Source organism: Sodiomyces alkalinus (assembly GCF_003711515.1).
Source record: "Sodiomyces alkalinus F11 unplaced genomic scaffold SODALscaffold_6, whole genome shotgun sequence".
NCBI lineage: Eukaryota > Fungi > Ascomycota > Sordariomycetes > Glomerellales > Plectosphaerellaceae > Sodiomyces > Sodiomyces alkalinus.
The window spans coordinates 2,359,713-2,386,977 of NW_021167084.1; the positions used below are offsets into that span (position 1 = coordinate 2,359,713).

General features: G+C 40.0%; 1 protein-coding gene across 1 annotated transcript; it reads right to left on the reverse strand.

The window, feature by feature from the left end:
• Positions 1-2,020: 2,020 nt before the first annotated feature.
• Positions 2,021-4,320, reverse strand: SODALDRAFT_186239 (hypothetical protein). The gene is made up of 3 exons (XM_028607096.1): positions 3,827-4,320; positions 3,640-3,697; positions 2,021-3,553 (listed from the first exon to the last, which is right to left on the reverse strand). The coding sequence occupies exons 1-3, from the start codon at positions 4,121-4,123 to the stop codon at positions 2,172-2,174; spliced, it is 1,737 nt and encodes a 578-aa protein (XP_028466116.1). The 5' UTR covers positions 4,124-4,320; the 3' UTR covers positions 2,021-2,171.
• Positions 4,321-27,265: the final 22,945 nt, after the last annotated feature.

Sequence of the window (27,265 nt, forward strand, 5' to 3'; positions counted from 1 at the left end):
TCAGTCTTCTCTTCAGGTGGCTAATAGCTGATAGCTGGAGCCTGTCATCCCCGTCAGAGCTATCCAAAAAAGGGCATTGATTGCTGGTCCCAGGCCATGGCATAGCATGGCATGGCATGGCATGCATGTTGCCGACTCTCCGCAAGCCATGCATGAAAGGGCAGCCAACCGCAGGGCCGAAGACAGTTTTCTTACTCTGTGGTCCGGATGCGACCCCCAATGATAGCTCGTCGGTCACCGGTAACCCATGTGGGAATGGGAAGGGCTCGCCATCCGTTTGGTTCCGTTTGCCCGTTTGCCTGTTTGTCCTTGTGTTCAGTAGGAGGGCATTTCAGGTTAGGTCGGTGAGCAAAGTCCACGAGGCGGGGAACGTGAATGGACAATTCCCATCGGTACGTACTGTGACCGCAACCAATAATCGATGACGATAGAGCCCTCCAGAGATGATTCCGGTAAGGTACCTACCTACACTACCTACCTTATTACGTACATACCCTACCTTATTACCTACCTTACCTTAACGTACACTACAATACTGTGGCCCCATATCTGCTTCCAACTTTGGCTTGTCCGTCTATTCCCTTTCCGGGGGAGCCGAATGACGGCGATCTGGCGAGACTTGTCAAATAGAGTTATAACTTGGGGGACCGGACATTGACCGCAAAAGGTATTGACGAGTTTGCATGGCATATGGAACAGAATTGACTCGATTTAGCCTTTTACTTCGTTGAATAGAAGAAGAAAAAAGAAAGAAAAAAAGAAAGAAAAAACCCCTTGACGTAACACAAGAGGCTCGAAGGAACATTGTCCGGGGACGGGACGGGTTCCGGGCTATCGTTGTTTGACTACTGGTCCATGTAGCCTTCCCACTTCTTTCCAAAGCGACCCGACCCCCTATACGGTTATGCCCGAGATCTCGATTCACTGGCTATGATCCTCTTCCCACGCTCTTGGTTTGGAGGGTGGCGACGGTAATCCTTCTTATAAGGTAGCAGTTAAAGAATTACGGTACAAGCAAAGATAAGCAGGGCAAGAGCCAAATTAGGGCGCCTGCGGGCGCAACCTCAGTATGGAGTACGTGTAGAAACCATGACGATGCATCTTACGTATGTGTACAACGGTACGGCGTCTGGAAGACTCGTACCAAGTTACCAAGTTACCTACCCGGGTTTGGCTGGTTATAGGTCAGAGCTCGATGGACTGGTCAGATGTCCGAAGTCTTAGAACATTATGTTGACAGCGATATCTCTGTCCTGGCTCTGGTCAGTGCAAAATTCTCTGTTCGAGCTCTGACCTATACCCACCCCTACCCGGGTAGGTACCAAGTAACCATATGACTAAGGTAATAACGTACATTGCTCGCAACCCATTATATCCGTACTGCGTAAGGTACTTCGTACTTCGTACACCGAAAAGCGGCAGTTCGCAACTTTTAACCCCAACTGGCGCTGTTTGTCTCCACATCTCTCCAACCACCCTTATCGATAGCGATACCTATCCGTTCTTAACGAACGATTACTTCTCCCGACACGCGACGTGCAAGCCTCTAACCCTGCAAATGATACCAACGCCGTCGAGGAGAAGACCAATTACGATCACGATGTGCTTATTTCTAGGCTTAGAGCCTGCTAACCGATAGCATCATAGTGAATCGAGGGGGACATACGTCGGGTGCACGGTGACCCCGGGAACCAGGAATACGAGGCACACAAATGGGTGGTCAGCTCTCTCTACCTCGTTGTTCCTCGTCGTTCTCACTAACCACCACAGCCCCCCTGCCCCTGTCTCTGGGCCTGGCCCTGGCCTTTTGATTACCCCTCACTAAGACCCTTTGTCGGTCCAGAAGAAATAGACTTGTGAGGTGCTGCGGAGGGTTGCGACATAAGAGAGAGAGGGGGAGGAGGACTGCCAGGACGAGCGAGCTAGACATATATCCATCATGCATCAAGCTGTTCTCACACCACGTAGTCGCTATCATCATGTTCATGGGAATATGATGTTCTATCGAGGTCAATTTCAACTGGTCCCTCAATATCTAGTGTCTATGTGCGTAAAATAGTATCAGCGAGACATCTACTCCAGTAAACACCGGCATATAATATAGTACAATGACCAACCCTCGAAACGCAAAGCAAAGCAAAGCGAACCAAACCAAACCAAACCAAATACCATTAGACGAGTTTGTACAGAAGGCGTCTCCAAGCCGGAAGCGACCGCACATGCGCTCTATGCGCGTTAATCGCCTCCCAGTCCACCTGTCGCCGTCCCGTGTCCACATCCATCTGGTGCGTGCGCAGCCATCCCGTCCGCTTCCACAGGAACCCGCAAAGCCAGAACAGGAGCACGATCGGCAGCGCAAGATACGACTTGAAGAACCCCCTCACGTCGTTGAGCCCCGACTGCCCCGTCGGCGCCGCGATGGCCGTGTAGAACTGCGCCGCCAAGACGACGAAGCACAGAGCCAGCCCCAGCCACGACCCGTACACGCCGCCCGCCGCCTGGAACGGGATCTCGTCCAACGTGTGGCCGTGGTGGGCCCAGGCCCTGCGGAACCGGATGTGCGCCAGGCAGATGGACCCCCACGTGAAGATGGCCGCCAGGCCCGACAGCGCGAGCAGCCAGGAGAACACCTCGGGCCCCGACGCGCTGAGGTTGATGTACGCGAGCGGGCCGCACAGTATGATGGCGATCACCGACGGGAGGGGCCGGCCGGAGCGGTCGATGTACGTGAACAGCTTGGGCGCGTAGCCTTGCTGCGCCAGGCCCGTCAGCGTCCGCGAGCCGCCGTACACCCCGCTCACGCCGATGGAGAGGACCGAGACCAGGATGACGACGTTCATGAAGTGGTCGAACCCGTTCAGCCCGGCGTACAGGCCCACCAGCACGAAGGGGGACGCGTTGACGTCCGAGTACGCATTGGACGCGATGAGCCGCGGGTCGTTCGAAGGGATCAGCAAGCCGACGAAGGACAGGCCCAGGATGTAGAACAATGTGATCCGCCAGAACACCTGCTTGATGGCGCCGGGAAGCGACTTGGCCGGGTTTTTGCTCTCGGCGGCCGCGAGCCCCACGAGTTCTGTTCCCGAGAAGGAGAACGCCGCCGTTACGAAAACGGAGCAGAACCCCTTAAAGCCGTACCGGAACGCTCCTGGCTCGTACCATAGCCGGGCTCCCCAGTACTCGTCGTACTGCCCGCTCGATGGACCGCCGCCGCACACCAGGACGAGAGCGATGACCATGAAGATGACCGTGGCCGACAGCTTGAGCATGGACGACCAAAACTCCTCCTCGGCGTATCCGATGCTGCCGAAGATATTGACGATAATGATGGCCAGCCAGAATACCGTGATCCAGACGCCCACGCTGATTTGATCGGTCCAGTATTCGATCACCAGGCCGCACACGGTCAATTCCAGCGGTAATACGATCCCCCACTGGAAGACGTAATTCCAGCCCATGGCGAAGCCCCACGACGGGTCGATGAAGCGAGTCGAGTACGTGTAGAAGCCTCCGGATACGGGGTACATGACGGCCAGTTCACCGAGGGCAAAGACTTGACGGGATGCGTTAGATTTTTCCTTTTCTCCCTTTTTTTTCGTCTTCATTGGACCAAAAGGAATGTAAAGAGGCGCGACTAACCGACGTTGAACATCATGACACCCACGATGGCGAAGCAGATGAGGAGTGATGCAGGACCCTGCAATGGAACGACTTGTCAGCTTGTATTCATTTTTTCCCTTTTTCTCCCCCCCCCTTTTTTCCTTTTCCCTTTCTAGCATTGCCTCGACACCCCTTCTTTCGCCCCATGGACGGAATCGGGACTTACACCTGTGGCAAGAGCACCGCCCGAACCGACGAAAAACCCGGCACCGATAGAACCGCCAATCGCAATCATGTGAAGATGGCGGGTCTTCATCGCCCGGTCGAGCTCGACAATCCCGCGGCCATATTCGCGCCTCTTGAACGACGTCAAGTTGAGGCCATTCCGCGTGAAGAAGCTCTCCTGCTGGGTGGTTTCGGCAGCCTCCTTCGAGCGGCCCGTGTTGTTGTAGCCAGGCAAAGGGGCCGCCTTCTCGGGCACCGCATCCGCCTGGACGACGTCTGCTTTGGGCGGTGTGTCCATGATATGAAGGAAGTTTCGAATGGGAAAGGTGTTGGACAGAAGTGACCTTCGCGGTGGCGAAGTTGAAATGGACGACGATGCGTCTCAAGACAGCGATGGGGGTTCGTAGGAACCGAGACTGAAAAGTAGAAGGAACAAAAGAAAAAGAAGAAGAAAAAGAAGAAGAAAAAGAAGAAAAAAAGGAAGGAAAGGTTAAGAAAAACAACTAGAGAGCCAGTGCGAAAGGGGGCGACTCCACTGATTTTATGAGACGACTCCCGGCCGAAAGGCAGATCGTAGTCTATGGGCTAGTCAGGGGAGGCTTTGCAAGTTGAAAGGGGAAACGAGGACGCAAAGAATGTTCAGAGAGTCATCACTTTTGTACGGCCAGGATGGGGAGACCGTGATCGCCGAATCAGGCCGAACTGGCGCCACGGATCCAAGGAAGTCCACTGCGCCATGATTCTGGGGTAACTAGCTTAGTCCTGGAGCTAACGTAGGGTTGACGATGGAGGCGGTTTTTTTTTTTGTTAACCCTCGAACGTACGAATGCGGAGGTGACGTTGACCCTGCTGACCCTGTACCTACTCTCACTTCCATTGCATAATCCAGTGTTTTGGATTGGAGGAACCGCAAAACAATAGATAAGGCTTGTGACGGCAAAAGCATGCGGCCAGTCCCGGTTCTGAGAGGGCACAATACTTGGGATCGGTGCGACCGAAGCTTGTACTCGGTAGATCATCACACCACGAGGACGAACTAAGGGCGGGCCACGCAAATACGGTTGTTGTTATAGAAGGTAACCTAAGCCAACTCCTCGGACCGAATCCTTATCAGATAAAGGAAGAACGTGTGTAGCCCTTGACGAGGATTCGAAGCTCATGGCCAAGTTTCGCCGTCGATTCAGTGTGTGGTGGATTTTCGGTTTTCGGTGTGAGAAACGACGACATGAATTGATGGCTTTGGATGCCGGGCTGCCGGACTGCCGGACAAACCGGGGATTGCCCCATGCGTACGGAGCTAAACGACGTCGTCCGATAATTCTCTCCTTGAGATCATTGGACGAGACGGGAGGAATGTGAGAGCTTGATAGAGCATTCCACAAGGGGGGGGGGGGGCGGATGGCGTAGTCGAGCAGTTAGGCACTACGCTGTACCCATCGTTATTACGAGTGAAAAACTCGTTAGCTCCACGATTGTTCCATCAACCGTTGTCGCATTGGCCCTTAGTGATATCGATCCAAGTTGGGCAAAACTAAAACCTGGGTCAGGAATGGACAGCTGGAAACCGACGTCGGAGGGGTTTCTATGCGAAGGGCTCCGACCCTGGGTGAAGTTCATTCTTGCTGACAGAATGAATGAATATACTCGCTGAGATACCGTACAATGGACGCGTGTAGTCGAGGCAATGCAGCCTCGGCGTAGAAACGACGTATGTAATCCATGCGGCTCAAATCAGTCCAGGGTTTGGGTAGTCTTGGAAGTCTTGGAAGTCTTGGCCTTTAAGATTGTGCGGAAAGTTGCGGAAGACAGGGGGGACCCGTCGCCAAGATGATTCCTCCTCCCTTCTCCGTTCCATTGACCCTCCCTACGGTAAGCGGCAGGACGGTCTGTTTTAACTTCCAAAAATCCCAAAAAAAATCATAGATAGACGCCCGTACAGGGGTGTATAGACTCGTATATAGTGGTACGCTAGTAGCACGTAGAGCACCTTAGTAGTATAGCCCTAGGCCAGCTATCTAATTAGAAGCCTAGAATTTTTTTCGTGCCCCTACACTACTATAACGCCACGCCTACACTAATCTTATTTTCCTCTCTAGATAACTAATAACGAGTCAGGTAAGTAAACCTATATACACTCTTATATAGAGCTATAGCATTAAATCAGATATCGGGATTCGATTCTATAGGGTTAGATCTACTAGTATCCTTATCTTTAAAGCTGTTTTGCAAGTTACGGTTATACGACTTATTACTAGATAGTTAGCTAACGATGGCGATATACCATATAGGTAATTATAAATCCATATAGATAAATATAAGGATAATTCGTAATATAGCCGCTATTACGCGTCGCGTGTAGTGGCTAAATACGATTACTAGCGATAAACTCCCTCCCGCGCCCGTAGTATAGCCCTCTAGTATAGAGGGGAAGTAACTAACCGTATATATACTAGACTATACGTATCTATATGTCTTTATAGTATTAGGACTAAGCTAATAGATCGATAGTAATTAAGAATAGATACTCGAGAGATATTACTAGGTATATAGTAAAGAAAACGCCGGAGGTATATTACTCTATACCCCTATATAGCACTGTATACTTATATATAAAATAGATCCGGCGCGGAATCGTACTCTAGCTTAAGTATAAAAAGGCGGGTGAAATGAAATTACCTGATTTCGATATAAAACGCCCGTAGGCTTATTACGACGGCTTCCGGTCCTCTATAGTATAGCGGACGATAGGGGACTGGCGTCGAGGTTTTAGTTTAAAATAAGAAGAGGATATTAACTAAAGAGCAGTAACTGTTATTCGTAGTGTCTAGTCGTAGTTACGTCGTAAAGACTAGGCGTCTTCTTTATAAGGTAGAGTTAGGCGTAGACTAATAGTCTAGGTGAAGACTTAGATTAATCGATATCTTATTCTCTAGTAGAAGTAAGACCTAGGATATTCTGGTTTATATAGTGATAGTGCCTCCTTACCCGTAGTGACTATTCCTTACGTGGTCGCTATGCCCGGGTGATTCTATTATGACCGATTACTTATTAGTCACTTCGTCGGAGTAATCGACCCCGGTCCGTCCCGGACGGTATACTAAGTACCTCCGTACCTAGTAACACGTGACTTAGCATATAACTCCCTAAGTTATCCTATACTACCCCCCGTTTAGAGCCGTCCCGTGGGATATACACTAGTATACCTATAGGGTTAGTCTATATTAGGCGGCCGGCCGTAATATTACCTTCCTCCTTTTAAGCGCTATCCTAGCGGTCGTATAAGTAGGTCGCTTTTCCCTAGTTAGTATTCCTTAGGTTTTCCTTCTTTTTTATTACTAACTATTATATCCGACCGTGTCCAGAAGTCGTCTTATCCTAAATCTCGTTCCGCCAAAAACCGATCGACCGTTTCTGCCCTTATCGCTGATTAAGGCTACGAGGTCGTCCCCTGCACCCGTTATGCCTTTAAGAACGTACCGTGCTTCGTTCTGGACGATATCGCTCGCTATTACGCGTGTTTCCGCTTAGGTCGTTCTTATAATAGTGCTAGAATCCTAATATCTTCTAGTACGCTCCTGCCCTCGCCTTCCCGCTTAGCCTCTATTTACTTACCCCCTCGCCTTCCTAGCGGGTCGTATAAACGAAGAGCTAAAGCGCCTTAAATAAGAGGAGGAACGGACCGAGGAGATACTCTATAAGGCGCTCGCCCGCTTATCCCGCCTTCGCCGAACTCGTCGCCTGCTACGGAAGAAGGGGGTGGAAATAGTTCGTAAGGACCTTACCGATATAGAGGAGCTCGAGAAGGTGGAGAAGGAGGAAAAAAAGGCCTATCGGGCCGAGTTAGAGGCGGTGGCCACTATATAAGCTACCGGTGCTGTTAACGTGATTAATTAGAACTAGGTAATAGCGCAGGATATAGGTGAATTCTCGGATATTAATTTTATACAGACCGCGGCGTCTGGTTCTAGGTCCTGATAGTGTTCTATCGGTACTGCTTTAGGAGTTACTTATAATTAATCAGGTTATCTTTTAGTTCCTATATATTATCGCTATAATCGTAGTTTTTCTATTTTATAAAATATTCGGTGCCGTCTAGCGTCTCTTAGTGGTTAAGGATTCATTCTGCTTCATACACATCACTAGTATCGACCACCATCATATCTTATATTATTTTTACGTTTTTCGGTGCTAGTTTAAGTAGTGAAATATAGAAATTATTATATATCCTTATTATCGGAGGTAGTAATAGAATATAGTTCATATCTAACTTTTTCTCTAGGATTTTAAACGGTCCTAATTTTTTAAAATCCAATTTATCGCTTAGTCGTTATGTCTTGATATTTTTGCGAATAAGGTAGACGTGGTCCCCCCTTAAAAGGGTTAGTCCCTTAATCCTTAATTAATTCGCGTACCTGCTTATTCGTGTTCTGACTATCTCTAGGTCGGTTCGTAGTTCTTCGTGTAGTTTTTTCATGCTTTTAACTATTTTTATCGCTCTTAGTACGTCTAGTCCTTCTAAAGGTTTTCTAAATACTATCAGGGTATATCCGTAATTTACTTCGAACGGTGTTTTCTTTATTAACTCGTTTAACGAGCTATTATATATAAACTATATAAGTGGCAGGTACTACACCTAATTATCTTATTCGTACCCTATGTAGTATCGTAGGTACTATTCCAGGACTTAGTTTATAATTTCGGTTTATCCGTCCGTTATAGGGTGAAACGCTATCGAATACTTATATTTCGTTCCTAGCTAGCTTATAACTACTTTCCAGAAGTTACTAGTAAAGAGCTTATCTCTGTCCGTGATGATTTTATTCGGTGCGCCGTGATCCCTGATTAGGCGGTCGATAAAGATACTTACTAGTTCTTCTGCTATAGTGTTTTTGATATATAGAATATAAAGAGTGTATTTTATGAATCGGTCGACGATCACGAATATACTATTATAGGCGGTTCCTGTTACTGGATCTTTGGATACTGGAAATCCTGTCACGAAGTCTATTATAATCGATTTCTATAGTCCGTCTATTACTAGCAGTGGCTTTAGTAGTCCGTAAGGTTTATATCGGCTGCTCTTTACTTTCTAGTAAATATCGTAGTTACGAATAAAGTCCCTGACTCGTTCTTTAGTTCCTGTATAGCCGTATTATTATCGTAATCGGTGGTATATTTTATAAACTCCTTGATATCTATATATCGGCGAGGCGTGTGCTTCTTTAAATATAGTGTCGGTTATCCGATTAATGCTATTTACCTCTTTATCCTTTAGTGTAAGAGCTTCTCCTTCCTATTAAAGTATAGCTTACGGTTTAGGTGATTTATTAGGTGTCCCTAGTCGGCTAAGTGCGTCTACACGACTATTTTCGCTCCCTTTTATATACTAGATATAGAAGTTGAATTCGGCTAGGAATTCTGCCTATCGGATGTATCATTTATTAAGAACCTTAGCAGTGGTGAATTACGCGAGGTTCTTATAATCCGTGTAGACTTATACCGGGTGTTTTATCCCTAACAGATACGGTCTCTATTCTTTAAGGGCTTCGATAATAGCTATTAGCTCTTTATCGTAGATTTAATAGTTAAGTTCTGGTCCACTGAGTTTCTTGGATATAAAGGCTATAGGGTGTAGTCTTCCTTCTACGTCGCGCTATCCGAGTTATGCTCCTAGAGCCTAGTCAGATACGTCTATTTCGAGTTCGTATTTTTTATTAGGGTCTGGCATTGCTAAGATAGGTTCGCTGGTAACCCTTCCTTTAAGAGCTTAGAATGCTTCTTCTATTCTTTCGTTCCATTCGAAGTTAAGCCCCTTTTTAGTTACTTTAGTTAAGGGAATAGTAATCTTACTATAGTCCTTAATAAATCGTTAATAGTAGTTAATAAGTCCGAGAAAGGACTGAATATCACGAATATTCTGGGGTCGTGGCTATTTAGAGACGTATTAGACTTTCGCCTTATCTATACAGATCTCGTTAGGTCGTATCGTATAACCTAAAAAGTTGACTTCTTACGTGTGGAATTAAACTTTTTCTGGTTCGACTAATAGGTCGGCGTTTTATAGGAGTTATAGGATCGTGTGAATATATTATCGGTGTTCTTCAAGTGTTTTAGAGAAGATTAGGATATTATCTAGGTATACTATAACGAAGTAGTCTAGATACTTCCTTAGGACGTCGTTAATAAGTGTTTAGAACGATACCGGCGTATTTATTAGTCTAAAAGGTATAACGAGGTACTCGAAATATCCTCGCTTTATCCGAAACGCTATCTTTTACTCTTCTCCTTCCTTAATCCTAATTAAGTTATAGGCTCCTTTTAAGTCGAGTGCCGTAAACTATTACGCTCTAACTAGCTAATCTTATATCTCCGAGATAAAAGGTAATAGGTAGCGGTTCTTAATAGTTATATCGTTAAGTTATCGATAATCGATATATAGTCGTAGTTTACCGTTTTTCTTTAGTATAAATAGGATCGGGTATCCTGCTAGTAATTAGGATACTCTGATATAGCCTTTTACTAATATCTTTTCGAGATATTCTTCTAAGGTATCTGATTCCTTCTGGTTTAGCCCGTAAATTAGAAAGAATTTTAGGTGTATCCCTTCCTTCAGGGGTATCTCGTGATTATAGTGCCGGTGTTTCGGTAATCCGGTCTCTAGATTTTCGGTAAATAGCTTTCTGTATTTACGGTATTCTGGTAATACCTTAGCGAGTCTATTATAATCGCTTATTACTAGTCCTTTTTCTGCTTAGACGATCTGGTAGATTCCTTTAATAATATTAGTTACGCGTTAGTGGTTATACCGTCGCTGCTATCTTAAAGTCTTTTATACTTCCTTCGCCTTAGTCCCTGACTTCTGGCGGTTATCTAAGTCTCCCTAAGGCTCCTTTATCGGTAAGTCTTTCTGCTATTTTCGACGGATATCGGGATCGGGTAAGGTTTCCTTCGTGGTCTCCTACTTACTCTCTAATCTCCACCAGAGCTAGCTAAGCTTTTAGTCTATATCGGGATTCTATTCGTTAAACCATAGTTCACTAAGGATAACGTCCTTATAACCTATATCGTATATATCGAACTTTATTATTCTAGTCTTATTCTGGATTTTAACCTAAAGGTGTATAGTCTCCTAGTTAATAATGACTTCTTCGTGGGACTGGTTCTTTCCCGTATACGGAGTAATCTTATACTCCTCTTCTAGGTGTTTTCTAACCCAGGGAATAGAGAACTTTCTCACGGCTACCGGTAAGATAAAGTTTCCTGCTACGCCTATATCTAATAGTGCGTTTATCTCGTATTCGTTAAGTCGTATTCTGATATAATAGTGCCCTATACTACTACGTGTTATAGAGTATATCTATCGAGTACCTTTTATATACTCCTAGCGATAGTATACTCCTAGTTTTTTGCCTATTTAGCTCGGTGTTCGAGGGATATTTCCTTATCTAAGAACCCGTACTGGATTAAAAGTTATTCTATCCGTCGTAGACGTTCGTCAAGGGCCTAGAAGCGTGATTCCTAAGCTTCTTAGTCTTATCCTAGTTATCGGATTTTCTTAGAAGCGTGTGTTACGTAGCTAGTAGTATCGTATTCGTTTAACCGGTACTTATAGTAATTATGCCTAGGTAGTTAATCGTCCGATCCTCGTAGGCTCGCTGCCCGGTCGGTAAGAGTGTCCCGGTCCTCCTAAGCGTGGTAAGGTCGCTAATATATAGCTCGTTACTACCCCCCGCTAGTATTTATCGGTACTATACGGTAGGCTTTACTAAGGTTAGGTTTAGTAAAACGGACTTAGTGGGTTTATCCTAGTAGTTCTTCTGCGAGCTAGTCGAGTACCCGTAGCTAAATAGCTTCTTCCTCGACTAGGTCGGCTACTTCTATAGGTTAATACTAGAAGTTCGTGTTATTATCCGGGATTCTGTCGGACTCCGTTTCCTAATCTTACTCTTCGAGCTTAGCGATTCTCTTTCGGGCACGATCTTCTCCCTCCTAGATTTCTAAGATCTACTTCTATCCCTTAGCTTCTTCTTTCGTCTATCCGTATTTTTAAAGGATTTCTGCGATAGTTTATAAAGCTAGTTTATCCTTATCCTAGTCGGGGATCTTAAGGCTATAGTCGTTATCGTACTTATTACTAGATACTATAGCGAGTATCTTCTAGGGTCTCTTAGGGTAGTACCTAGCTCCGTCTTTCCCTAATTAGTGTGCTAGATAATAGTTATCGTAGCAGGTTACCTAATAGAGGTTAACGTGTGGTATTTTATCCCTATGAATTTCTAGGTGTTTAATAGCGTTAATTTCCTTCTAGGGTCTTCCTTTCTCGATCGTATTTGCTTATCGTTATAGTCGTTCTTTCTTAGGCTTATAATAGTCGCGTGCGTAGTGACCTGGCCTGTTATAGTTATAACACTTAACTTTCGTTATATCCCTTTTACCCTACTTATCGCTTTATCGGTTAATATTATCGAGCTTTATAGGTCCACTATAGTATCTATATAAGGTGTTTCCGAACTAGCGTGGGTATAATTATTTCTTCTTCGAATTAGCCGTGTAGAACAGAACGCTTATTTAATACTTTTTCTAACAGCGTTATTTATAGTTCCGGTTATCGATACGAATTACTATCGCGGTATATTCGCTAAACGTCTTAGGTTAGTCTAATTAATATAGTTTATCCTTCACTTCTTCCTTAAGTCCTTAGTAGTACTAATCTATAAGGGGCTTATCCGGGTAGCTAAGCTTTAACGAGATTTACTAGAATCTCGTAGTATAGTCCGTAGCTAACTTAGTCTAATATAGCTAGCTTAGTCGTTCGGCCGTGACTCTTTCCTTATCGGGCTAGCCGAAGATAGCGTTAAGTCTCTCGACGAATACGTCGAAGTTCTCGAAGATTGCCGTGGTCCCGGGCTTCCTTAGGATCTTTATTCCTATATTCTCCAGGTAATCTCTATAGATAGACTCGAACTATTCGTGCGTATCTCCCGTAAGGAGTGCCGCGGTATAGAGTACCTTAGTTTCTTCCGTACGGATACTATCCTAGTAGAATAGGAGATAGCCTCTAAGCTAAGTAATAAAGCTCTAAAGCTATCCTCGAGTCCTGTCGTACTTAGGGGGTGTAGGGTATCTATACTTAGCCCCGATTCTAGGATGGTTTAGCTAAGCTCTTAGGGTCGTATTCTCCCCCTAAAGCTAAGTAATTATATCGCGAATCTACTAAAGGTCGTTACTTCCTCTAGTAGTAGTGGTAGGCGTCGCGGTGCTTATAGCGTTCATAGTACGGTTTTATTATTCGATATATTAGAAGAGTGATTACTAGCTACTTCGTCGTCTTATTAAGTTTGTTCTGGTCCTTCCTCTTTATCGGAGGAGCTGGATTCTTCAGACGATGATTCTTCTTCAGATAAAGTGACTTCTTTTTCCTTAGGCGAAGTAGCTTCTGCTTCGGGTGTACTGCTTATTAGCTATTAAGGTTAGCTTACCGAATAGGATCGATTAAAATATTACGACGGCTTCCGGTCCTCTATAGTATAGCGGACGATAGGGGACTAGCGTTAAGGTTTTAGTTTAAAATAAGAAGAGGATATTAACTAAAGAGTAGTAACTATTATTCGTAGTGTTTAGTCGTAGTTACGTCGTAAAGACTAGGCGTCTTCTTTATAAGGTAGAGTTAGGCATAGACTAATAGTCTAGGTGAAGACTTAGATTAATCGATATCTTATTCTCTAGTAGAAGTAAGACCTAGGATATTCTGGTTTATATAGTGATAGTGCCTCCTTACCTGTAGTAACTATTCCTTACGTGGTCGCTATGCCCGGGTGATTCTATTATGACCGATCACTAATATATTAGTCACTTCGTCGGAGTAATCGACCCCGGTCCGTCCCGGACGGTATACTAAGTACCTCCGTACCTGGTGACACGTGACTTGGCACGTGACTCCCCAAGTCATCCTATGCTGCCCCCCGTCTAGGGCCGTCCCGTGGGATATACACCAGTGTACCTATAGGGTTAGTCTATGTTAGGCGGCCGGCCGTAATAAGGCTATTACGGGGTTTTTTATTTAGCTATTTAGCCAGGAGCAGTTTAACGATAACCGCTACGAAAAGTGCTAGGATAAGCGCGGTAATTTAGAGGGCTATATTACCTTAGACGGCTTCGGGAACGGAGCCTACGGTAATTACTATAGCGGCTTAGAAGGAGCTAAGTATTCGCTATACTATAAGATACCTGTTATGACCTGGGTTCCTGGACACTAAGTCTGGGGTCCCTAGCTAGGGTTATCGTGAGTTTGTATTCACGAGGTAAGAGGGGGTTATAAGCTAAGCGTAATTCTTTCGTAACTTCCCGTAGGCGGTCGTAAGGCAAGTCTGCCTCTTCACTATAATACTTAAGGAGGTTCCTAATAAAGACTTAGATTAAACACTGTCTTGTTCTCTAGTAGAAGCAAGACCTAGGATACTTTAGTATATATATCTAGCTATTTATATTCCCCTAGGTAAACTCTCCTTCCCTATTCACGATAGCTCGAGTAAACTTAAGGCCGAGTTCACTTCCCTCTAGGTGAATATCCTGCTTTATTCACGGCTACCTCAGTAAATAACCCTTATTCTATTATATAACCTGTATATATAGTATATATATACCTTCTAATAACATTATCCCTTTATTATATAGTTAGCTTCCTTAATAGCCTATTCTTTAGCCGTAATATTATCTCCCTCCTTTATAACGTTATCCTAACGTTTTTTTTTCCTTCTTATTATATTAGTAAGTCCTCCTAGTTTTCTTTCTTCCTCTATATTTCCTACTTCTAATTACTATAACGCGAGTAGAGAAAACTCCTTTAGCGAAATCGCGTTCGACTAAAAATCGTTCCCTGGTCTCGGCGCTTATCTCCGGGCAGGGTTACGAGGTTATCCCTTATACTCGTTACTTCGATAAGTCCTTTAGTTATTTCGTTCTTAACGATATCGGTTATTATTCTACTTATTACCTCGCCGGTTATTCTTACGATTCTTCCCGAGTTCCTATATTATCGAGTAAGTTATTTCGTAATCTTTTCTCCTTCCTTTACTTATAGTTCTTTCCCTTTTCCTAGTTAGCCGTATCCACGAGGAGCTTCGCCGTCTTAAGCGAGAAGAGGAGTAGGCAGAAAAGGCCCTACTTACTCGCCGTCGTTAACTCGAAAAAGAGGTAGATAAGGCCCTTGCTCGGCTCCTGTATCTAAGAAAGATACGCCGTAGTCTACGTAAACGGGGTATCGAAATAGTGCGGAAGGATTTAGTAAATCTCGAGGAACTAGAGGAATCCGAACGTCGTGAAAAAGCTCGCCTCGAGGAGTTCCGGCGGGTGGAGTCCGAAGTTATAGTGGCGACTTAATCTGCTAACGTTATCGATAAGATTAATTAGGATACGGTATTAGGTAATATAGCTTCTTCCGGTACTAGTACAGAAGTTATTAGCAGTTCGTTAAGTTCTTAATTAGTTTCTATATATTTTCTTCGTCTTTATAGTTTTTCCACTTAATAAAATATTCTATACCGTTTAGCGTCTCTTAGTGGTTAAGGATTCGTTTAACTTCGTATTCTTCGTTATTCTCGATTTCGATAGGGTCTCTTATGTATAACCCCTATAATACTAGTTCTAATAATAAGACGTGAAAGACTAGGTGTATTTTTATAGTCTTAGGTAATAAAAGGTAGTAGTTAGTATCCGAGATTTTCTTTAAAATTTTAAAAGGTCCGATCTTCTTAAAATCCAATTTATCGCTTAGTCGCTTAGTTTTAATATTTCGCCGTACAAGGTAGGCACTATCCCCCTCTTTAAAGATTGGTCCCTTTAACCTTATCTTATCGGCGTATGTTTTTATTCTAATCCTAACTATCTCTAGGTCTTGCCGTAGTTGATCGTGGATGTCCTTGATTTCTTCGGCTTTCTTAGTGGCTCTGGGCGCTTCTCGCGCTTCTCTGGGTTCTCCGTAAGCCGTAGGTGTGAATCTATAGTTAGCGTAGAATAGTGTAATTTTACTAGATTCGTTTAGTGCACTATTATATATAAACTATTCTAGTGGTAGTAGTTTAACCTAGTTATCCTGCTTATAGTTAATATAGTATCTAAGATATTATTCGAGGGTTTAGTTCGTTCTTTCCGTTTATCTATCGGTCTATAAGTAAAACGCTATTAATAGTCGGTAGTCTATCCCTAGTTATACGACTAGAGATTTCTAAAATTTACTAGTAAATAGTTTATCTTAATCCGTGACTAGTTATTTCGGTATTTTATAGTTTCCTATAATATATCTTAGGAAAGTGTATACGAGTTATTCGGTAGTAGTCGTAGTGTCGAATAGTAAAAAGTACGCGTACTTAGTTAATCGGTCCACGATTACTTATACGCTATTATACTTTTTCCTAGTAGTTAGATTTTTTAACTTAGGTAATCCCGTAATAAAGTCTATATATACTAACTCCTATACCGCTTCTAGAATTAGTAGTAGTTATAGTAGTCTATAGGGCTTATGCCTTAATCCTTTCGCTTTATTATACATTTCGCACTTCTTAATATAGTCTTATACTTATTATTTGGTTCCTCGATATCCGTAGTGTTATCGTAGTCGTTAATACGTCTTAGTCACTCCCTAATAACCGTGCGCTAGTAGATTATACGCTTATCGAATAATATCTTAGTTAATTCTTTCGATCGGTGTAAGTTCCCGGAACTTATTAATTAATTTCTTATTCTGCTATTAGAGTATAGCGTGTTACTCTTCGTTTACTTATTCTAGTAGCTATTAGCGACTTAGTGCGTCTACTCTTTTATTTTCTAATCCTTTTCGATACTAGATCTTAAAGTTAAATTCTAATAAGAATTCTGCCTATCTAACTTATCGTTTATTCAGCACTTTGCTTATAGTAAAATAAGTCAGGTTCTTATAATCAGTGTAGACCTTAATAGGGTACTCTATCCTAGATAGGTACGGTCTCTATTTCTTAAATACTTCGATAATTACTATTAACTCTTTATCGTGGATCGGGTAGTTAAGTTCTAGTCCGTGGAGTTTCTTCGAGAAGAAGGCTACCGGATATAGGCGTCCCTCCTCGTCTCTTTATCCTAGCTATCCTCCTAAAGCGTAGTCGGAGGCGTCGGTCTCCACTTCGTATAGCTTTATAGGGTCTAGTATTCGTAGTATTAGTCTGCTAAGAATTCTTTTTCTGATTTCCTATAAGGCTGCTTTAGCCTTATCGGTCTATTCGAATTTCTGATCTTTCTTAGTTATTCCTGTTAAGGGCGTTACGATCTTTCCGTAATCCTTTATAAATTATCGGTAAAAGTTAGCGAAGCCTAAAAACGCTTAAATATCGCGAATACTTATAGGCGTAGGCTATTCTATAACGGCTTAGACTTTCGATTCTTCTATATAGATCTCTCCTAGCTTAATAGTGAATCCGAGGAAGTTAACTTCCTTCTTATAGAACTAACTCTTCTTAGGCTTAACCAGTAGCTTCGCTTCCTAGAGCTTACCTAGAATCTTATAAATATATCCTTTATATTCTTTAAGGGTCTCCGAGAAGATAAGGATATCGTTAAGGTATATAACCACGAAGTCGTTTAGGTACTCTTATAGTATATTATTAATTATAGACTAAAAGGTAGTAGGCGTATTAGTTAGTCTAAAAGGCATAACGAGGTACTCGAAGTATCCTTCTTACGTCCGAAACGCAGTTTTCTATTCTTCCCCCTCCTTAATTCTAATAAGGTTATAAGCTCTTTTTAGGTCAAGTGCTATAAACTATTACGCTCCCTATAAGCGATCTTATAATTCGCTAATAACTAGTAAAGGGTAGCGATTTTTAATAGTGATATTATTAAGCTATCGGTAGTTTATATTAAGTCGTAGTTTATTATTCTTTTTTAGTATAAATAGAATAGGGTATCCTACTAGTAACGTTAAAGGTCTAATATATCCTTTCTAGAGATATTCTCGGATATACTCGCGTAAGGCGTCTCTCTCCTTCTAGTTAAGGCTATAGATCTTATAGAACTTAGGGTTAGTTCCTAGCTTTAACGGGATTTTATAATTATAGTGCCTATATTTAGGTAAACCGGTTTCTAACTCTTCCCGGAAGAGTTTCTTATACTATTAGTATTCTTTGGGTATTTATACTAATCGTTCGTTATCCTTTTAAGCTATCTTAATAAATATAAGTATAAGTTTCCGTTCTTATTTCACTTATTACTTAGTCTAGTCCCGGCTAAACACTATCTTTCGCGGTGTCTTTTCCTTTTTTACTCGTTTCTTTCGTTTCTTCGTTTTCTCTTCGTGCGTGCCCGTTAAGGGTCTTTCTTCGGGGTCGTTTAAGGGATCGCTCCTAGATCTCTCCTTAGTAACTGACTCCCACTAAAGGTGGCTAAGTCTCTAGTCTATACAAGGGTTCTATTCTTGTAGCCACGGGATCCTAAGTAGTATATCTTATTTCCCTATATCGGTTATATCGAAGGTTATCGTTCCTTTTTTCCCCTAGATAACGACTTAGAGTAGTACCGTCTCCTTATCAACGATACTATTACTATAAGATATAGCTTATCCCTCTACGTTTCGTATTTCGTACTCGTTTTATAGTTACTTTTATTACCACGGTATTCCTTACTCGTTAAGGAATCTTAGAGATACGTAATTCCCTTATACTCCGCTATTAATTATTACGCGCGTATTAATATCATAAATCCGGATATCGGTATATAGGTAATCCCTAATCCCTATAAAGTAAATCTTAAAGGCTTCTCGTATATACTCCTTATACGGAAGTGCTCCTAGTTTTTTATTATATCGTAAGGTCGGTTCCTCTTAAATTTTTTTTTTAGCCCTTAGCAGTCGGGTCCGTCGATTAATACGTTAAGCTTCCTAGCTCGTTCTTCTAATATTATATTCTAGATTTATCGTCGTAGGCCTTTATTATACTATTCTATTTATAGCCTTCCAGTACCTATAACGTCCGCTATTCCCTGGCCTTTAATTCGTAGTGTGTTTTATAGGCGTCCCTAGTATATATCGAATAAGGTATATTACCTATAATATACCCCGTGGGTCGGGTTCGATCTAGCTATAGAATTACTAGTCCGTTCTAGTAGTATTATTAGGTAACGATCTATCCTATCTTTTCTCGTGCTATCCTAATTATAGTTCTAGTACGTTCTCCTTTCCTAGGCTAAAAGCTATTCGTATACTTTTAGTACTTATAGAGATTATATCCGTTAAGAGTATAGTTTACCTATTATACTTATAGGTGCTAGCTATATCCCGGTTCTAGCTATAGGTAGTCGTTAATCTTTAGACTATAATTCGAATACTATCGCTATTATCGGGTGGTTAATCCTTTACGGATCTCTTATAGTTTCTATCGATACCCCTTATACTATTCTTCCGTGAGTCGCTATAATACTTCTTCAGTATTATCGCTATCCTAGCCCTACTCTACTACGCGTATTAGTATACTAATATAGTTCTTATTATCCGTAGGTGGTTCTTCGCTACTATATTATACTAGCTAAGATATTCTTATAGTTAGCTTATTTTATCTATTCACCTACTCCTAGGTTCTATTAGTCTTCTATACCTAGTCCTATACCTATAGTTCTAGTAAAGTGTCTATATCTTCGTTATCTTTAAGCGCCTTATTTATCTAGTCGTTATCTTCTTCGTTATATACTCCTAATATAACTGCTAAGGTTCGTTAAGGTCGCTTAGGGTACTATCCTATATTATCTTTACTAGACTTATATATAGTATAGTTATCGTTAAAGTAGGTTATCCACGAGAGTAAGGTATAGGGTACTTCGGGCTATACTTCTATTATATTAGTCTCTTTTACTTCTCGTTCTCGCTTTAGTTAATAATATTCTCGGGCGAAGTATCCTTTCTTATTATAATTATAGCAGGTTATTTCCTTCCTTTATTAAATACCCCTTTAAGTGTTTTCCTGATAGTTAGTATTATTAATTTCTATAGGTTCTTCGTGGTGCCCCCACAAAGTGTTTTCTTATCGTTATCTAGGATTCGGTTATCTTCGACTAGTATTAACCTTATATAAAGGCGGGTTATTCTTTTTCCGTTCCTGCCTTCTTTCCTAGTTTTTATTATCGATTTCCACGGCTATAGCCATATACGTCGCGAAGTCGTCGGGTCTCTTTATCTTATACAGGTCGTCCTTAACTTCTTCCTTAAGGCCTCGGTAGTAGGCTACTATTAAGGGTTTATTATCCTAGTAAAGGTGCGAGATAATCTGCTAGAATTTAGCCGTGTAGTCGGAAGCTAATCATTTCTGCTTAAGCCCTTCGAGCTGTTAAATAGCGGCTCGCGCTTTATCAGGATCTCTAAAGACCCCCTTTAGCTTCTTCTCGAACTGGCCGTAACTGCTAAAGAGTCTTTAAGTATCCGAGTCTTAGTCCTTAACGTTATCGTTTTCCAGGAAATCTCGATAGAATAGTTTAAACTAGTTAGCTACGTTTCCTCGAAGGTACGAGGCCGTGCAGATAACCTTATCTTCGTTATTAACCAGAGTATTAGAATAATAACAAAGATAGGCCCTGGCCTACGTTAAGAATCGTCGAAGTTATCCTCATATACTATCGAATAGTTCCGGTTCAGGGAATTTAAACGTCCTGGCTTTTCCTCTAGCCTAAAGCTATTCTTAAAGAGTGTTATTTTCGTTCCTGAGTTACGTGACTACTTCTCGGAGCTTAGCCATAGACTTAGCTAGCTCTTAATTATTCGAAGCCGGTCCTGCGGTAGTCGATCCGGTAGGCGTTTAAGGTGCTATTATCCTAGATAGGTTAACGCTTAGTTCGTAAGGTCCACTTACTAAACGGAGTGTTTAAAATGTTATGACCTAGGTTTCTAGACACTAAGTCTAGGATCCCTAGCTGGGGTTATCGTGAGTTTATATTTATGAGGTAAGAGGAGGTTATAAGCTAAGCGTAATTCTTTCGTAACTTCCCGTAGGCGGTCGTAAGATAAGTCTGCCTTTTTATTATAATACTTAAGGAGGTTCCTAATAAAGACTTAGATTAAACACTGTCTTATTCTCTAGTAGAAGCCAGACCTAGGATACTCTAGTATATATATCTAGCTGTTTATATTCCTCTGGGTGAACTCTCCTCCCCTGTTCACGATGGCTCGAGTGAACTTAAGGCCGAGTTCACTTCCCTCCAGGTAAATATCCTGCTTTATTCACGGCTACCTCAGTGAATAACCCTTATCCTGTCATATGACCTGTATATATAGTACACACATGTCTTCTGATGATATTATCCCTTTATTATACAGTTGGCTTCCTTGATAGCCTATTCTTTGGCCGTAATAATACCCTATAGCTCTCTATAACTCTGTATAGAACTATACTAATTAGATTTATAGTCGCGAAGAATAAGAAGCGCCGCGCCTCTATTATAGAGGATACTAACGATACTGATAGCTCGGATATATCGCCCCGTAGCCTTCGGGAGATAGCGCGATGGCTTAAGAATAAGGCGGACCGTAGTAAGTTACTATTCTTACCCGTATAGAGCTTTACAGATATATACTAACCTGTACGTTAAGAGGAAAATAAGTAATTATTTTTAGTTTTTGTTTTAAAAAAAAACCACCTTTTCTTTAGCTTTTGTGTGGTAAATAATAATACCTATTTTAATTTTTGAAAATAAGCTTTAATAATATAAAAAATATATATATATAAGGTAAATAGTATAATACCTTATTTATTATATTATATTATTTATTATATATTTAAATAATAAAAGATAACTTATATTTAACTATATACTTATTCTTATATTTATTTCTGAATTTATTCTTATATAACGTATAGTATTACTTATGACTAGTACTATAAGTAGCCTTAGTAGTATTAGATATCTTATAAGTTATATTATAAAAGATAGTTAGAGCTACTAATATTATAAGTAATATAGTTAACTAATTATTACTTATTATACTACCCTATTTAAGAGGCTTTTGATTAGTAAAAAGATAATATATATATATATATATATATATATATTACTTAAGTATATAATATAAGGTACTTATAAGATAATAAAGTAACCTTACTTTAAATTATTATTATTATTATTATCGATCTTACTCCGCTATCCTAACTAATCTATAGGAGCCTTTCTAGGCTATACGCTCCTTCTCGGGTGGCTATAGAGGGGAAAACCCAGGTAAAACCCGGGGAAAACCTCTATACCTTACTTTAAATAAAAGTAATTAATCTTACTAAGACTCTAAAAAGTATAAAACTATAGAACTAAGGCTATATAGCTTCTATATTTTATACTATTATAAAAAGCGTCTTACTCTTACTATACTCGTTCTAAGTTATATACTATATCCTTTAATATTTAAAGAGGTTTACTCCTATTAGTCTAGCTATTAGTCTAATTATATAAATAATAGGTATAATAGAGTTATTAGCCTCTCTTAGTACTATTTAGGTTAAGTACTATTATATTAAATATAGGTTTAGACCTAGGAAATATCCTTAATATATATAGAATAAAGCTATTAATATAATATACTTAAATATCTTAGTTTTAGTATTCTTTTTACTATTCCGAATTAAGGGTATATAATTAACTTATTATTAGTTTGGACGCCGTGAAATGAAGTAATTAGTAATTAATTAATTGAATTAATATAGCTATCCCTGTTAGTAAATATCTAAGAGTAAGGCTAGTCACAGATTATATATTACCTATTAGATTATAATACTCTTATTTATACTACTCTTACTCTTAAACTACTTATAGTAACTAGACCTTAATAGAGCTAGATCTTTAGACTCTTAATAGCTTTAAGCATTATTAGTAATATCCTTTATTGCTAGCTTATTAAAGCTAGCTTTACTAGGCTAAACGTCCTTTTATAGTCTATTACTATCGCTAGTAGTATAAAGATATTATAAGCTAGCTAACTAAGCGATAAGAAGGCCTTTTATTAATATAACTACTACTTAATTAGGTCCTTAACGCCTTAGATATCTAGGCGTAGATATCTCTTAACCTCCGAGTCTTTATTAGCCGCTACGCACTCAGCGCTATCCGAAACCTATTATATATAGTAGCTATTATCTTCTAGCGTTACTATCGCTACCTAAACTGCTATAGTTATTATTACCCTGCTTTATAGGTTACTAGTAGCGATTCTACCTCTTTTAGTACTTAGTAGGCTCTTTTTTAGTATTACTAAGGTTATTAGTATTCTATAGTCTAATACTCTTCTAACTAAGTAAGGCTAAGTCTCGGATATAGTATTATAGCCGTAGTATAAAGAAATAAGTCTTTTAGGTTAGTATAATAATCGTTAGCTTTTACTATATAGTTATTATAAAGAGTCTAAAATATATCCTTAAACTAGTTACTAAAGCCTTGTAGCTATTCTATATATAACCTCCTTAGATAGATATTAATTAAGAGGCTTAGGAGACTTAAAAGGCTTAGCTCCTCGAGATAGTAATTATCCTAGAAGGTTATTATATATTTTATAGACTATTAGAATTAATAGAGCCTATAGTCTTACTAGAATCGTTGGATAGAAATATAGAATACCTATTATAGAGGTAGTCTTATAGATAAGGCCTTAAATAGCCTTACGAAACTACCTTGTTAATTATAATAGTAGTAAACCTAAGAGTAGTTCTTATACGAAGTATTATAATAAACCTTATTAACGAATATTCTATAGTTCTTGATCTAGTAAGTCCTTTCTTTAGATCTCTTTATATAAACTTAATCGGTATAAGTAAACTCCCTATTATGCTATATTATAATAGGCGGGGTATTAGATCTATATTCGTTAAACTATAACTTAAGAGGTATAGGGGGACGGGCTTTAAATACCGTATGGCTAATAATAGGTAATTAAGGTAGCAGAAAAGGGTAGTAAACTATATATTAAGGAGGATAGTAGATACTTTAGATTAATATACGAGGCAGATACTATAAATTAAATAGTTTCCTACTACTATTATTAGCTCCTAGATAGAAACTATTATACTAGTCACTATAGTAGTTATTATAAAGGTATATAGGAATACGATATATATTATATAATTATAAGCTATAGGCTATATATTATAATAGTATACTACTAACTATTATAGTTAGACGTTATACGTTCGGTTCCTGTTATAGGCGTTAGTTAGTAGCTTATGCTTTTCTTTAAAAATATAGCTATAATTTTGTTTCTATTTTTCCTGAATTTCTATTCGTCTAGAACCGGACTAATACTACGCTAACTAATATTAGAGAATTAACCAATTCACTAAACCGGGGATATAAATTAACTATTTAAATTAATTTAATAGTAATGCTAATTACTAGTTATGAATAATATATTATTCTAATAATCTCTAACTAGAAATATAAAGTAGATACTTCCTTATAACCTTATGGTTCAATATATTAAGGTCTTTAAAAATATAATACTCTAATTATTTAAGTCTACCTTTAGTACTTCATTACTCACAAGAGTCTTATTATAAATAGTCTTTTAGATATACTATATATTATATAAAGACTATAAATATACTTTATTATTACTCTTAGACTTAGTATTTATCTAATAACTTACTTATATAATAATATAAACTAATATATAGAAAACGTGATATATTAAGATATATAATAGCTAGTATACGACTTTATAATAGTAAATATAGTATATTATAATATATAATAGGCTATAAAATACCTTTTATGCCTTATATAATACGAATAAAATAATAACGAAAATATAATACTATAAAAGCAAAATATACTAATAATAGTTGTTAATTTCCCTTATTTTTATACTTCTATTTATATACTTTTACTTATATCTATATATATATATATATATATAAATATGTTATTAGTAACACTTATACAGTATATTTATACTTATATATATATAACACTTACTAGTCTTCCTTTAAGTAAAATATAATTACCCTTATTATATTTCTCTGCTTATTTAATCTAACTAAGCCTTACTAGAAAGGTTTTCAGTGCCTTCCTGCCTCCTACCTCTCCGTATAGCTCTATACATAACACCACCGATATATAAGGCAAATAACAGGACCTTAAACCTCTTCGCGAGGAGATCTACCGCCGCTACGAAGCGGGCTTTTCTGACGACTTTATTTACGACTATATACGACAGTAAACAGGAATAACGATTAGCTATACCTTACTATAGCGCCGGTGTAAGGCCTACGGCCTCTCGCGCCAAACACGTATAGTTATATTAACGGATCTTATTCGACGCGTATATAAGCTTTTTTACAATAACCTCGACGATACCGAACTACTATAATAGCTATAGACCGAGGGCTTCCGGATATCGAAGTTCGGACTCGAAGGTATCCGAAAACGTAATAAGTTATAGCGATAGCAGGATATGCCACAGATCGAGGAGGCAAAAGCAAAAGCCAAAGAGTTCTTTAAGGGTAATAATCCTAATATATCCTTTACGCGGGGGCTCGGTGCTATATAGCTCTATATATTTATACGGTAGAAGGGCTTTATAATTAGCCGCGATACTCTTTACTATACCTTCTTAGAACTATTCCTAGAAGAGGTTACGGCCTGTATAAAGGAGATACGACACCGTAGAAAGGGCTGGATAATGCCCGGGCCGAATTTTATTTAGTCTATTAATACGTACGATAAGCTACTTCCCTTCGGCTTCGAGATCTACATCGGTATCGACGCCTACGCCCGATTTATAACTTAGTTCTACGTTAGAGTATCGGCGTATACTGCTAGGAACGTCCTTACGTAGTATATCCACGTTATACGTTAGACTGAATTTCTCCCGCGGTTTATTTGGTTAGATTGGGGTAAAGAGATAATACTCTTCGCCGGCGTATACTAGTATATATCTGTATAGTCGCGTATAAAGAAGAACATAGCCGGTAAGGATATTCCGATTAAGTTTAAAGACTACTGGATATTTAGGAAGAGTATCTATAATTAACGTATTAAGGTATAGTAGAATAGACTCTATTAGTCCTGTTTGGTATATTAAAGCGTAAGTAATTATTATACTACTGCTTTATTAGTATTATATTCCTTTACTAATATATATTTAGGAGTATTTTATTTATCTCTCCGAAAATAGCCTTTTCGATAACCGTTCGATTACCGACCGTATTACGCTACTTTACGTATATATACTACTTATACGTACCGACTTTATATAATTTATACGGGTCTATACTAGCCATCGTATCCGCGTATAGCGTTCTTGGCCGTATATTATTACTAGTAAGCCTTAGGTGCTTTATTACTAGGCTAAACGGGACTTCCGGGTATAGCCGGATCCTATATAGCTTTGTATACTAGAAAACGCCCTTATAGAAGATCTTTAATAGCTTAATATATATCTGCCTACGGATATTATAGTAGTATACTTAGCGCTTAAGTCTACCACGGGCAGCCTCTAAGAGATACTGACTATAAACGGTAAAGAGTATCCTGCGCTTTCTCTGTATAGTTATATACGTAATAGTCTAAATATATATATAGCCGCGAAGACCGAACCCTAGCTTTTATTATTACCCGCGCCTCGTGGTAATATCGCGGCTATAAAGGACTTACTTAAAAAGGAGGGCTTAGATATAGAATAGGCTATAATAGGAACTAATAAGACTGATTTAGCCTTTTCGGATATAAAAAGCGAGGGTAGTAATTAATTCTAATCTAAGGAATTAATTCTAATCTAAGGCTCCGTGTCGGAAGTTATTGAAAATATACGCTTCCGGCCGCGAAGATCTATTATTAACGGTGGCACCTTACTTTTACCCGCCTTCTATTCCTTTATACCGTGTTCCTCCGTGCCGTGATCCTCCTCTTCTGTATAAGCCTACGCGTAGGTGTCCGGTGCTATCTCGGTCTTAACCACCTACGGCTCGGTCTTAACCTACAGTTTAGTCTTTACTATTACCTTTACGGCTTATTTCCCTTTCCCCTTTCCGGTCTGCTTATTCGCACGGGTCCCCTTTCCGACTTCCTTCTTTATAGCGATCGGCACCTCCTTATCGTCGTTATTTCCTTTTATATTATTCCGTTTACCCGAGGTTAGCTTTACCGGGGCGGGTACCTTAGTCTTTCGGAGGAAGGTAAGATAATATTCTTTTATAAGACCGAGACTAGATTCGCGCAGAAACGCACGGAGCGTTATAGTGTTATACGCCTTATTACGGAAGAAGATAACGGTTTTCGGGTTCTTCTAATCGTATAGAAAGACCGTAAGATCCTAGTTAAATTAGTATTTATCGGATATAAACTGGCTTATAAGGTAGCGTATAAAGTCTTAGTGGTTCGGAAAAGTCTAGTCTAGTATAATCGAAACGCGGCCGGTAATTTTTTATCCTTTAATCTTTATAAACTTTAAGATATC

Coding starts and splice junctions, on each gene's coding strand:
- SODALDRAFT_186239 (XM_028607096.1), bottom strand. CDS start 4,123: ATGGACACACCGCCCAAAGCAGACGTCGTCCAGGCGGATGCGGTGCCC. Junction 3,698..3,826: donor GCGGTGCTCTTGCCACAGGT/GTAAGTCCCGAT, acceptor GTTCCATTGCAG/GGTCCTGCATCACTCCTCAT. Junction 3,554..3,639: donor TGTCATGATGTTCAACGTCG/GTTAGTCGCGCC, acceptor CATCCCGTCAAG/TCTTTGCCCTCGGTGAACTG.